The following is a 15,262-nucleotide window of genomic DNA, read 5'->3' as shown; positions in this document are numbered from 1 at the left end:
CCAATTGTTGATAATATTTCCGAAGTACTTGGTTGCATCTTTTGCAATTAGATCTTGATCCATAATGATCTAATCACTATCATTGGTGATTTGAGTAATCTTATTTGCTACCCTTTTCATCTTGACACTGTTGTGAAAAAATTTGGTGTTTCTATCTCCATCTTCTAACCATGTCTCTCGAGAAATATGTTTCCAGTATATCTCTTCTCTGGCCAGAATGCCTTCATATTCACATAAAAGCATTTTCTCAGCCTAGTATATTTAAGAGGTCATCCCGTTTTGCATCACATCAGTGTTTATTGTCTCCAGATCTTTCTTAATTCTTGACTTCTCCTCGAAGATGTTTTTAATTTTTTTTTTTGTTCCAATCTAGTAATTTATGCTTAATCTTTTTTAGTTTGGAGACCAGACAGTACATTTTAGATCCTAAAAAGACACTATCCTTCTAGCATATTTGAATGTTGGGGAGGAAGTCTTCATGTGTAAACCACACTTTTTTGAACTTGAAGGGACACCTAATTTGATTTGTTTCCCCCATAAGTTCTAAAAGTATTGGGTAATGATTAGAGCCTGACCATGGTAATACTATAGTTTTTAGTTTTGTTTTGAGATCGTTAGATCTCTTTTAAAAAAATTGATCAAGTGTTTTTGCAATGTTGGAAAAATCTTTTCTTCTGTTATTCCATGTGTGAAAACCCATCTCAGTTCAGATTTCAAGTAAGTTATTGTCATTTATCTAGTTTGCGAAGTTTTTTTGTGGTTGTCTAATGGTTTTGAAATCACCACCTATGATGATGTGTTTTTTATCCTGAGTATTTAAGTAGTGTTCAATTTCCTGCCAAACTAATCTATTTTTATCTATTGGAATTGGGCCATATACATTAATGATAATAAGCTCAAGATTTAGGCTAAGGGCTCTTACTTTGCCAACCATCCAATTTCGCATGTTGGTTTGACATGTGAATGCAATTGTATTTTTTCTCCACATTATACCCTGTCCACCTGATACCCCTATAGAATCCACCGCTTCCATCTACCATTGGGTGAATTTTCTACTAAAATTGTTCATATCGATCTTGCCTAGTTTTGTTTCTTGTATCATAACTAGGTCCATAGCAGATTTCAGTATGTTTTTCTTAATCAGTCTTTGTTTGTTAGGGGCTCTCAAACCCCTAACATTCCATGTAAGTATGTTTATACTTCTACGAGGGAAAGGGGGGATTTTCCTTGCCCCAATAGTGTTGTGATTTTGGCGTGCCCCTCTGCATCCCCGTCCATCTTCCTTGTGTCTAAAAAAGACTTCTGACCTCTTTTGTTTCTCATGGATTTGCAACAGTTAGGAGTTAATTTCTCACCTCCCATCTGGAGGATACCTCTGTTTTGTGGGTTGGTTGAGCTATTGTCTAATACTATGTTATTTTCCATTACCTGCAAATTGATCAGTTCAGTGATAGTGAATTCTCTTTCCTCATTTGCATTCAATCCTTCCACAACAGGGGATTCCTCCAGAGTGGGAGAAGTTGTGGTTGTATCCTCTTGAGCCACCTCGATCGGGTTGGTGATTAGTGAGGGTTTTTTGGGGGGGTCGGGGGTCTAAACCTGTTCTATATCAGATTTATCCAACCAATTTTTTTCTACAGCTATGAATTTACCCAATTTATACCCAATTTCTATAAGGATTTTAGCATGCATTAATTCTATAGGAACATTGTGGATTTCTACCCATTTTGATACCATTTTAAATTCATATCCATTAGCATCTAATTTAGGTTGCCAATCAATGAAATTGAAGTTTGTACCTTTGTAAAAAATATATTCTTCATGCAATAGTTTGGCCTTCAGAGATTTTTTGTAGCATTCAATGTATAAAAAATTATTCGCTAGGGTTGTGATACTTACCTAGCCATGGAATGTTGTTTTCCACCATTCCATAATTCTGGTGAGTGGCTGATTATTCTCTCCCCATTTCGCAAAGAGCTCGTGCCCTCTACAATATTTATTTAAATCCATTGCTTCTTTGGGGTTCAAAATTTTGATGAACTTTGGGTTGGGTTTTGTCGCTACTAGGGCACCCTCTCTCCTTGCAACATGATGGAGTGAGTTCCCCAGCTTCGAGACCGACAATGATTTAGCAAATTTGGGGCCATGAAAAGGAAATGCCCTTCCTCCATCCTTAGCGAGTCTTCTGTAACTCTCCGCTCCGTAGGTATGTGGACGGGTATATTGTTGTGGCTTTCGAAGGGGATGTCTGAGGCTTGAAGAATTTGCTCGAAAACCCAATGGCCATGTTGTTTGCTTTGGTGGTGCAGTCGGGGATTCAAGAAGTGATGGGGATCACCCAAAAAATTGATTGTTCTGCAGCCCTAGCCTCCCTCTTCTCTGTCCTAGTAGCTCTTTTGCCCAATACCAATTGCCATGGGTGGTTATGTGCAAATGCTTCCCTGCCAGATGGAGGCTTGTCAACCATGTTGCAGTTCTTGCCCTAGTATGGGCGATGGTCATTGAGATGTCGATGTGCAGAGCTCCTTATCATTTTCTTCCTATATTATAAATATTATTGTTATTGATTCTTAATTTTATTTGATTTATATTATTTTTTAATTAAGTGTGTGTATGTGTGTGCGCACGTGCATGCATATATATACTTTACATAGATTCACTATATCGTATTATTATTGTTCACTTGCAAAATTCTATATTTTACTCTTTTTTTGTAATTCATTTTAGAGTCATTATATTCTATACTTCTAATGTAAATAAATGGACATTAATATCTACAAAATTATGTCAATAATGTTTCTATCGTTTATTTTTTATTTTCAAATGACTATTATAAATTTTAAATAGTTTATATATGTAAGATATAAATTTCATGTATACATAAATTTCATGTATACATAACTCATTCAAGATATCTATTCAAACTTGATAGATTTATGGTATTCCATCACAATTAGGAAGTGCATGAAAGAATAGTTTTCTATAGAATGAACGGCTTTCTATAGAATTGCCTCCAATCTAATGATTTACTTGATAGGTAAGTTGGCTCCAATCTGACAATTTACTTGATAGGTGACTTATTCAAATAATGTAACTAAGTGAATTAATGCAATTTAAAATTGATTCATCCTTTTGTATACGTTATAAATACTTGTTTGAACACATTAAGAACATGATCATATTTCATGTATACAAACACTACAATTTGTAAGAAATAGATAATTGATTTTTACGTGATAAATTCAATTCCTAAACTACTTTACACACCTCTTCGGCATACCTATTGTATACCAAGGTGCGATTGGTAGTAATAAAACACATATATATTTTTACATACCGCAACTGTAATCTGCATGCTTAGCAGGCTCGTACAATTTTACGTACTTGCCTGCCCTGTCTACTTATTTATTATAATAGCAAGAACGACGTAAAAAAAAATGAAATCAAGAGTCCCAGATTGGCCCAAAAGCTGGAATTCCGGCCGCTTTGCATCCATTCACCACGTCTCTGCTCCCACTCGGATTACTAGTCACTATCACCACTTCCGCTCCCCATTTCTTCACTGCATCCACTGTCATCTGCGGCACGTTTGGACGCCCTGAGAAAGCAGTGTCATGAATTATAATCTTTTCTGAAGGGTAGCTTTTGATCCTTTTCACAATATCGTCTCCAAAGTTTTTCTCTATTGCTTTGGCCACCCAAATCACATAAACCTCTGCTGGACAAGGTTGCAGCATGAACGACAGGAACACACAGATGCCGGAGCCTGTGGCCACCACAACTACCTTGTTGTACATGTTTATCAAATAGGGCAGCCCTGCAAATTTAACACAACGGGTATACAGATATTTGGGCGGATCAGATACCAAGCTTTTGGTAAAATCTCCCACCGCACCGGCGAGCATCATGTGTTCATCTTTTCCGTCGGAGATTATTCCGAATGCATGCCAATCTGAGAGGGGAGATCTGCTTATGCGCCCGAGAAGGCCGGCTTTGATTCCGCTTGGGAATTTGATTAAACTGGCGTGACCCGAAGGAACCGATACTTGCACTGGAACTTTCCTCACAGATACCCATGGCAGGATTATGAGAACGGTGATGATTAAAGTGAACCAGAAATCCTGCTTCTTTGCAAGAACTGAACCGCGCAATCGGTAGGATTTCTCCGCAGGAACGTAAGCTGCAGAGAGCATGACGAAAACCCAAAGCAAAGCGAGAGCAGTCCAGCCGGAGAAACGATGGAATCCTTCGAAGACGTTGTGGTGTAAGTGCCGCACCAGAGGGAATGCTGCGAGTGAGCTTATCACCAGAAGGGCCAGTATGGCCGATGCCACGCCTCTTATCTCCGGGGAGGTGATCTCAGAATGGCGCAGGGTTTCCACGAGGGAATAAGTGAGCCACATGACTGAGGAAACGCCGCAGCCGCTGTGGATTCCTCCTACGCACTGAAGGAACGATGTCGTGCCGGTCTTGAGAGGGAGTGGAACCCATGACCTTCCCAACACCTTCACCACCAACCAGAACACGCATCTCAGAAAGGCCTCGTTGCGGCACAACACTAATGCCAAGATATTCCCCACTGAAAAGAGAGCAGCTTCCTTCTTAGCGTATGAAAAGTGTCCGGTGGCAGCCAAAATGAGTGCAGTCAAATTGAGTGCGAAGGAGAGAAGGAATAGACGCTTGTAAACGGTAAGCAGGCCCTGATCCAGCAGTATCACGGACATACGCGACTCCCCTGACTTGGCAGCTTTCTTGGAAGGCACTTTCACAAAAGTGGGCTGTGGCGGTGGCTGTGGCACACCATTATCCTCTTCTGTAATATGAGGTAAACTGGAGTGCCTTACTGAATCAAGCTCGGCCTGTTGCTCCTCGTCGCCATCTCCCTCCTCCTCATCACCTTCAATGTCCAAATCACAGAAATGACTGCTTGATCCACGACTCAGTGATTTTGTGAACTTTCCGGATTGATGGCCGGGAAAAATCTTGGAGTTGGAACGCTTCTTCCAAGCATTTAAAGTCATGGGTTTATAAAGCAAGTGACGCGCAGGAACGGCTTCATTACGCATTTCAAATGAGACGCCATGACAGCTTGGGGACTTTCCTAAATCTTCCATTTCAGTAATCACAGGACTACCTAGCACAAAAGCAATTAGAGGGGCAGAGAAGAAGATAGGTAGACTACTGTAAAGCAAACCAGCAGCCAACTTAATCAAGACTCTTCAAGCTATTCATCTGCCATGTTTATAATGATATTTATAGTTAAATCTGTGAACAGTGAATCCGCGTGAGGAGGGCGGCAGCAAAAATTCCTTCAGCTGTTTGCTACATTAATTTCAGTTTTTCTTAAAATAAAGAAAATCAACCCAGCCAAACCCATTCTGTTTACAGGTCAAAGTGGAAGTGACTCTTTATCGGTTGTCTCGTATCGGTTGTCTTCTCATCCATAATTAAATAAATACATCAACGTCTATGTGAAATACTTCGCTGGCTACCTAGCTCGGTATACTCACATTTGACCACAATAATTAATTGAAATTAAAGACGCGGTTACTCGATTTTAAAATCATTTATTACTATTATTATTATTTAATATTACAACTTTGTAAAAATCAATAAATGAATTGTAATTTTCGAAACTCTCTAGTGTTATCATCGATTAGAGTATGGAATCTAACAATTAACCGCCACTCATAACAATCATGATAATAATACTTCTTAATCAAAGGTAGGTTGAAAAATTATAAAAAAATATCATTTTAAGTTTTGTTTTTCGTTTTTCGTTTTGTTTTTCATTTTAAGTTGTGTAATGGTGGAATTTATATATATTTATGTTTTCTATTAATATAACCAAGAGAAAGGTTCCAAGCCATTATGAATCATACAAAATAAATTAGAACAATCAATGAGAGATAGCAGAGTTACACCTAGATAACTTGAGTGCAATACAATGAAGTTGAAACAAACTATTGTAAATTAGAGTTAGAACTAAAAAGCGGGCCTAATGAAACAATCTTAGGTTTTCGGTTCAGTAGAGAATGGCCCGTTTTCTTTTTTCCTACGACTATCCAAGAAGAATCCTTATCTAAAGAAATAAGAGAAGTAGTGCTAGTAGAATCTATAGGAGCAGTAATTGAATTAGAAAATCAAACTGTAGAACTCAAAAGGGGAACTTGGCAATCTAGAAAGAGGGAATCAAGGACCATGGAAAGGACAAGTCGAGTACTCGAAAGAACACCTGTTTTATTTAGAGGATCAAAAGCAGCTCTTAAGGAGTGTCACGAATCGTTTTATTTAATAATGTGCAATTTAAAGATGTCATGTGATTTTGAAATTTAAAATAGATTAGATCATTCATAATCTAGTATAAGGAAATATAATATGCTTTTTACTCCTGCAATTGATATGAAATTCGACATTTAATATTCTTTTGGGTTTGTCAATACATAAACTTTTGAGTGCAAGTAATGCAAGATGAGGTGAAGGAGGTCGAAGGCGAGAACACGAATCAGGTAGAATTGCTTTTAAATAAACGACTTCGATGGAAATGGGAATCTCTCACACACCACAGTAGAAAAGTTTGTTTGTGCAATTGTGACTTCTTCAATGTATGATTTTGTATTAGAAACAAAATGATGTGAGTATTTGGTAATCATTACATTGATTTCGTCTATAAAAGTGAAAGTTAGTTTGCTATTTAGAGTTATGAAATTTATCGACTTTAAGTTCTTTATTAGATGACTTAATGTTTCTAGAAAAAGAGAATGCAAATATAATTTGTCTTATTTTAAAGTGATTAAGATAATTTTTAATTTTCAAATTGAAATATTATGTTTCAAATATTCTTGTATATGATTTAAGGATTATATATATATATATATATATATATATATATATATATCATCTTTATTTTAAAACATTTTTACAAATAGAAATAAATAAATCGGACATTAATATATATATATAAAAATACAATTAATTTATATCCTAATGTTTTAAGTAGGTTTTCTTTTACATTTAAAAAAAAAAACCATATTACAAATATATTATTATATATTATTGTTTTATTAAATATGTCAATAGTAAAAGGTGGTGGGTTGAAAGGGTAAACGACTGTTTGAAGCCGAAGTTAGAGCTATTTTGGTTGGCTTGGTAGTCGACTTCCTCCACCCACGGTAGCCGTTGTCAAACCATTTACACAGGTCAAAGCACAATGGGAGACTTAACACTTCCATGACCCTTGGTGGGTGACTTGGCATGCAACCTCGATCCTCGGTGGATAAGATGAGAAGTCGGCAGATAACGTAAACGCTTCCATGATCCATGTGAAGCATCGACTCATGCAGCAATTAAAGCTCCAACTGAAACCGTTGCAAGGTTTAAACAATAAAAAGTCTTGATCTTGCCACTAAGCGAGGGTTTGTATTTAATTTAAAGACATGCGTGGAGATTATAGTTACAACCAACTAATAAATGTGACAAAATAAATAATGGTAACAGTAAATAAAGGCCCAAAGGATAGCAGAAAACGTAGCTTAGGATTAGAATAAATAGAAGTATAAACACACACATTCATTCATTCTTGCTCACAAGGAGAGAAGAGAGATAATTTCTTGAAGGGAAGGTTAGAATAGTTGGAGAGAGGAGAAGATATTTGGATAATATCGTAGAGATTGGGTGATAGAGATAGTTGGATAGAGAGATAGTTTGATATAGAGATAAGAATAGTTGGAGAGAGAGAGACTTGCGATCAAGGCATGGAATCATTTGATGAAAGAACGTCAAGGTCAAAAATCTTACAAACCACTCTAATTTTTCAAGAGGTTAGAATCCATTGTTTATGTTTTATTTTATTTGTTATATTTGGTATAAAATGTGTAGAAATGGAAGTTTAGATAAATAGGTATGTACGTCCAAATGGGTAGCAATTTTTATTATTTTATTTGAAATGCTTTGTAAACCATTGTGGAATAAAAGAAAAGAATTTAGAGAAAAGATGTTGTTAATATCGTATTTTGCACAAAAATAATTAGTTCTAATTCTATTTTAAGAATGTGTTTGCGTACTTTTGGTTATATATGAGATTAATTTCATACATGTATAACACCTTCTTTTGTATGTACCTTATTTAGTCGAAAGATTGATTTTAATATTATTGCTTTTAAAAGTTTATCATTTTCCAAAATATGAAAGATCGTCTTCGATAGATATATTAGACAAGTAATGATTAGTAAGGAAAAATGATATCTCTATTTTTGTTTTAAAAGAAAGATTGTATTCTCAATGGAATTTGTGTTTGAGGGAATCAAGCTAGGGTTAAGCTTGAGTTAGAAAATTTACCTTTCGGGACGGGTGCCGAATGTGGATGTTTTAGAGAGAATAGTTGTTTTTTCCAACTATTATTTTGTTGTGCATGGCATATACTCGGCCAAGTTATTGTTTGAATTATCCATAGAAAATGATGGAAATTCCTTATTTATGCTCTCTACCACATCCTAGTATGATAGCGAATTCTTGTATCTTATAATGAAGTAGGAAAAACGAAAATGCATATATTATCTAGGCATGCACCAGATTCCCTCTTGCTTTCGAATTCTTTGGTTAAACCAATTCGTGCAGGGTCAGGTATTCTTGATTGACCAAGAATTTCGGGGAAGTGTAAGCTTCAAGGTTGTGCAGAAAAAGCACCTGATTCTTGTTCTCGTCTGCGTTCAAAAGACAAAAGGAAGCGACTCAGACCAAAGATCGATGGATGCATCTTCTTGTATATTCTTAAGGCAATTTGGAAGCCTAAGTAGGAAATAAGAACTTCTTAGTATTGGATATTGTATTATTCATGTGCATTATAAAGATATATCTATGAACGTTTTTATATCCATATTCGATGTTTGCTTATATCTTGTATAAAATATGCTTAGAGATTGAAATTTAAGTTTATTTATGAATAAAGAGTAGTTTAGGGTTAGATCCTAGATTGACGCCTTTACAAGGAGAGAGCAACAGGAACAGGATATACATTTATGTTATTTTTTACTTAGTTTTGAATTTATTTTGAGAGAATGTCTTATATAATTATATAGTAATATTTGGTAGTATATTTATGTTAATTTTTGCTCCTTCCTTGCTCCTAGAAAACTAGCATTTACTCCTTGCATACATTCCTATACATTCATTCTTACCCTTATCATTTCCATGCCTATTCTCAAATATCGACCCCATTTTATTAGCCCAAAGTTCCATATATTTATCCTTGATCCCCAAAATTTGAAACTATTATCATGAGTCAATGTTGGAATACATGAGATTGATCTCACAAGCTATGGATTAACTTTGAAATTAAAATTTTCAAACTTAGATTATCAACTCCTACCCTTTTTCATAGTCATTCAAAGCTAACTTATTACACATATCTACAATGAGTTATTATGTCCATGTATGTGTGTGTGTGTGTACATTTGAGAATTTAAACACATCCAAAATCATCTAATCATTATTTAAAATTGTAAGAATTCAAGGAAAATTTAATGAGAATAATTTCATTTGCAAGGAAATGTATTCACATCAAAATTATTATATAGATCACTTGCATGCTTTCTTGTTGTTTGTGTGACTACAAATTTGACCTTTCAAGGGGTTTGACCTAGGGGAACTTGATCCTTGTGATTTGAAAATGTCCCCAAGGTACTTTAAAATACTCTTGATCCTTAATGATTAAAATATAGTAGATAATTCCACAAATCAAAGAGTGTAATTGTATAGTATGCTAGATTAGATATATATGTTATATATTAGATATGAATGTAGTGAAATTGAGCTAGAGCCATAAGATTAACCCACACTAATTTCTAGGTCTATATAAGTTCAAGAAAAATGTACATTATAAGGTTAACATTTTTTTTCTAAACTAAGGAAAATAGATACAACAACAAACCAATATTCATGTCCTCTTATTTTATATATTAAGAGCTAAGCCACTAGGACTTCATTGGCTAGGCAATATTATATCATGTGCATTAATATTAGGGGGTTTAATATCCCGAAAATCAAAAACAATATATTGCCTAACTAGTGAAAATAGGGGGGTTTTTTAATTCAAGCTATGAACAAATACAATGTCTGGTGACAATAGGGGGGTTTTTAATTTGAGTTGTGTATTGGGAAAGGGTGACAAAAAAAGGAGTTTAGGGCAATATTTTTTGAAAATAGGGGGATTCTTTAGTATGCCATGAATGCACGTGATATAAACCAGGCTCACTAAGTGAAGCCCCCGGGAGCTAACCACACTCCTTTGTGATTAAATTTTTAAATTGTAAATTTAAATTATTCTCATTTATACATAGAAAGAAAACCTCTTGGCTCTATTAAGAAATCCTCCAATATGGGAGACACAAAATAGAGTAATAAAATAGATACAATTAAAGGGGTCATGCTATAAAAGAAAAAACTACCCCTACTCTTGAAGAAGAGCTCCTAAAAGTTACCCCAAATAAAAGAAAAATCTCCTCTGCCAAAAACCCCACTCCGATCAAGAGAAAGAAATTAGATTTTAAAACCACAAAATCCAAGGAAATAATAGAGATTCTGGAGAAATAAAAAGGAATTTTAAAAAAGTAAAGAATTCAAAGGAAGGATTCTTAAAAAATTATGGAGGAAGGAGATTAGAAAGGATCGCCCAAGTTGCATATGTTTCCAAACTGAAGGAGCATTGTTGGTTAACAGATTGGTCTCCTTCTTGAAATTTTAACTACTATCTTCTCAAAGAAAAATATGACTCCGTTTTACCCTTTAGAAAGAAACAAATATACCAACAGTTGGAAGAATTAATGAAAATTCAATCTTTGCATTAGAGGGCAGCTCCTTGTAGGATTTACAATGAATTTATTATACAGATGATATGCTAACACTTTTAACCAGAAAGCATTGAAAGGCTTTAGCATTAATCCATCAACACAAATAAATGCCTTCAAAACTACACACATAGGAAATTTCTGAAAAAGAATATTCAAAGGAGAGATCACAGACTCTGATTTATAACATTCTTGTTGTACAAATTCAAAGCAAAATAAGGACTCAACGAAGACTAATGACTCAATCGATTCTCTCTCATGATTCATAGAGCAAGGAAGATCAAGCAAATCAATACAATGTGAGTCATCCGACAACCAATAATAAACATGAATTGAAAAGGATTACAGAGGTAACTGATCATCAAATTATATTGTGCCCATAATCAACTTAAAAAAGATTGCAAATCTAAGAATGCAGAGATTCAAAGATAACACAAGATTTCATTAATAACCAGTCATTGTATCATCCAAACAATTCATATCAAAATTTTATCTACTGCTCCCAAAATCATAGTTTTTGGAACAACTACAATGGCAAGCTCTTCTGCCTAAATAGCCACCACGCCATAGTTTTTACATGATCAAATAACACTTAGTTTCACCCAAGTGAAAGAAACCATTTAAAGCAACATAAAAGAAAACTAAACTAACAGCCACTAAAAGGCTGACATTTCATTTTCAGGTCAGCTAGGCTTCCACCATGGTAGAGGAGGTTACGAGCTTGTCCTACATTACCGCAGAACCCCACCATTCAAGGTGCGTTGCCAAGAAATTTAAGATGACTTGGAAATAGGGCAGACCAATGTGGAAGATCCTTTGCTTCCACACTTCTTTGTCCATATTTACCTGTGTAATTTTTGCCTTGTGAACCTCTAAATGGTCTGAACATGCAAAGAGCATTGATTCAATCCTTGCCGCTTTTAAAAAGTCATCAGTGGTCAAGGATTTTGTTGTCTGAATGAACTGGATCCTTTCTTGAAAGACCTTAGTCATGTCTACAGCTTCTTCGATTACCTTGGTGCCCTCCTTCATGAGTTGAATATCAGTACACTTGAGGTCCTTATCCATTGTGTCAATCAATTCAGTCAGTCCTTTGAGCAACTTGGTGGATTCTTCATGGCCCTGCTTGATGATAGAATTGCGCCATTCCACATTTTTCTTTGACATGTACAACACATTGTCATCCAACTTCTCCACTAGTTTCTCAGCCAGGAATTTCATTACTCCATACTTCTGAACATCATTCATCTGTGCAAGGACTACTACCCACTTAATCCTTTCTTTTTCCCAGGCAGTTGTTTCCAGTTCAAGCTCTTTACTCATGGTTTCAACATTCTTATAAACTTTAACCAGGTTACAAATATAATCTGACCCTTGTTATATTATCAGGCCCAACCATTTATTAAACATCTTTGTCACTACCTTGTTCCTTTGAACTTGATCTAGCATCTTCTGGTTTGCTAGTGATTTAGGGTCAAATGACATTGGTATCTCTGATAATGGTTGGGGCTCTGGGTCATGGATAGCATTGGTGTACTAAACCATCTGTGTGACAACTTGCTTTAGTTCTCTCTTAGCCTTTTCATCTTTCCAAGTCCTTGAAATTATGCTCTTCGTGGAGGATTCCAGATGTTTAAAATCCACAGCCCTTGAAGCAACCCCAAAATCAATCTTCTCCACAGTGAAATCCTCCTCTGTAGCCTTGTTTGCGTCTCTTCCAGGAATGGGTTTGGCAACTTCAGCTGTCTAGTGACCTGTTGTATCATCTACATCAACCATTTCTTGTGTTTTGAGCTTTTTCTAGCTTTGATGCCTTTCCCAAGCATCTGCTAACCATGTCCTCCATTGGAATTGTGACCGACACCACACTCCTCTTTTTCCCAATGGAAACATCTAGCCATCTTGGTGCAACTGCAGGCTCCTTAGGTGGTGGAGTAGCCTGTGGATCTGGTGAAGTAACAATTACCAAGGTATTCATGGGATCCTGTTGAATTTACACTTCTTTATTTGTGTCCATTTCTTGCATTCTGGGCTCACCTTGATCCTGTGAATCCATTGTTTGTTCAGGCTCTTCACTAGGGTCCAAGTCTACAATAACCCATCTCAGGATGGGTACCTTACTCTTCTTTTTGCTTCTAGACTGAGTTACTTGGGCAACTTTAAGACTGGGTGGCGACCTGTTTGACCTTCTTGGTTGAATTTTCTCTATGATAGGCTTTGAGACACCTACAACATCAACAACTACATTAGTGGTAGAAATAGAGGATTGAACCACAATGTGTGAATCAGTTGTTGATTCATGTGAGGACATATGAGGTCCCTCTTTGCACTTCTGATTCCTCAACCATCTCTTTGTTCTCCTAACAACATTGAAGCTTCTTGTTTGGATATTATCATCGTCCTTTTTGTTCCAATCAATTTCTGGAATCGATTTTCTTTCTCGGTATCAAACTCAGGATCTAAAACATTCCCCTCTATATCTTCTGATACGTTAGATATATTAATTGGGAGCCTCATGGTGATTATCTGCTGCAAAATGAATCTGGACCAGAGTCTCTTTCTCACTTCATACTCGTCCTTGCAGTTCTCCCAATAATCCTCTATCTGAGGTTCATGGCAAAAATGATTGTCTACCTTAAGGTTCTCCCTTGCATAACCCTTGCTGTCAAATTGTTGCCTTACCACATATGGCTACAGATTCATCCTTTTGAACTCTAGTTCCAGGTTCAAGGCATCTAATATAGACTGGCAACTGTACTATCTGAGTTCAATGAGAAATACCACACCAGACTCGCCCTTTGCTCCTAATTTTTGACTATGTAGGCCAACTACTTGCTCACTTCTATAAGCACGTAGCTATCAAAAGTATACCTGGGTAGTTTGAATGGTTGGCCCTCAAAGCAACCTACCCATATGTAAGTAAATCGAGGAAATTGGATAAAGAAAATTTCATATATACTCACAAATTCTATAGCTTCAACTGACATTCTCCTACTTGCATCACCCTGAATCTCAAAGGCAAGTCTCCCCGTGAAGACTCCATTCCACCTATCAATCTTCTCAACATGTCTCTATTGTTGCAACAGAGGGTAAAAATTATAAACCCTCATTCCATTAATCCAAGGTTCATTAGGTAGTCAAGGCCAATCCCTTATGAAAGATAAAATGTAGAAAAGGTAAGAAGACATGGAAAACCCTGTCATCCCCACAAAATTGCTCAATCCTTCGTGAAGTCTCTCAGCAATTACTTGAGACCAATCCATGAATTTGTCACCAGATAGAACCACTTGGATGAAAAAGTACATCCAATCCTCCCAATAGAAGAAATGTGAATTCCCCTTTACTCTATTCAAAAGTATAACAATGTCCCATACCTCTGGGATGAAGTGTTCTCTAGTCAGGGGCTTGGGTAACCATGATCCTCCTTTCTGAATCTTCAAGAGCCAATTTCTAGCAATTACACTCCTGTACTTTCTCTTCTTTTCGGAGAAATAGGCGTATGAACTCCCAATTGTCTAGTCCTCATACTCATCCTTATGTGGAATACCCATTACTACGATCAACGTTTCTTTATTCATTCTGACTAGCTCTTCACCATCACTGGTTCTGATATATTTGTTCTTAGAGTCATATCTGTTCATGCATGCCAACACTTAATATGGGCAAGGTGCGATGAGTGGGAACACAACAGCTTCCACAAGACCACTCTTAACTATCTTTTCCATTAATGAACTAGTCTGAGGGTTCTTGGTTCTTTCCAAGAAATCCCCTAAATCTACATGAATTAAGGAGGAGTCTTCCAATTCTGGCAAAATACTCACTAGACATGAGGTGCGGCCAGGCTTCAGCAGCAGAGGCCTCATGTTAACTATCTACCCCCTTCACCAAGAAATTTCTCCATGTTGAACCGCTATTATCCCACAAGCCACATTGAATGCATTCAGGTGTTCATCAACAGTGATTTTTCCATCCCCACTAAATTTGGGCAAGTGATCTCTAGCACCTTTGGGCAAGGGATTAAGATTTAAACCTAAGTTCAATGGGCCTATATCAGCCCCCCAAGGATTATTTACCGCCATTGGAAGTATGGTATTGAGTGGAGTCGGGTTGATTATATTTGGTAAAGTAACACCGTGCAGGATCAGAGCTTGGCACACTATGGAAATAGGAGATGATGATGATGGTAAAGGTGGTCTACTTTTTGCCCTTATTTGAGGTGAAAAATTGGGTTGAAAGTTTAGGTTCTGTAATTCCTGAAAGATAGAATCAACTACCCCCTCCCTCCTTTGGGATCTAGTATATCTCTTTGATTCCAGTCTTGCAACTAGGTGACCAGTCTTATAATTTGACTCCCCAACAAAGTCGCCAAAAATCTATTGGTTAACAGATTTGTCTCCTTCTTGAAATTTTAACTATTA

General features: G+C 36.5%; 1 protein-coding gene across 1 annotated transcript; it reads right to left on the bottom strand.

Moving 5' to 3' along the window:
• Window positions 1-3,443: 3,443 nt before the first annotated feature.
• LOC131049256 (adenylate-forming reductase 03009-like) lies at window positions 3,444-5,114 on the bottom strand. Its single transcript, XM_057983298.1, has one exon. It carries the CDS (start codon window positions 5,112-5,114, stop codon window positions 3,444-3,446), a length of 1,671 nt encoding a protein of 556 aa, XP_057839281.1.
• Between the last annotated feature and the right edge of the window lie 10,148 nt (window positions 5,115-15,262).

Source organism: Cryptomeria japonica, chromosome 7, assembly GCF_030272615.1.
Source record: "Cryptomeria japonica chromosome 7, Sugi_1.0, whole genome shotgun sequence".
NCBI lineage: Eukaryota > Viridiplantae > Streptophyta > Pinopsida > Cupressales > Cupressaceae > Cryptomeria > Cryptomeria japonica.
This window is presented reverse-complemented; position numbering and strand designations above follow the sequence as displayed.

Bases quoted from the DNA above. Each gene is read 5' to 3' on its own strand.
- LOC131049256 (XM_057983298.1), bottom strand. From the start codon at position 5,114: ATGGAAGATTTAGGAAAGTCCCCAAGCTGTCATGGCGTCTCATTTGAA.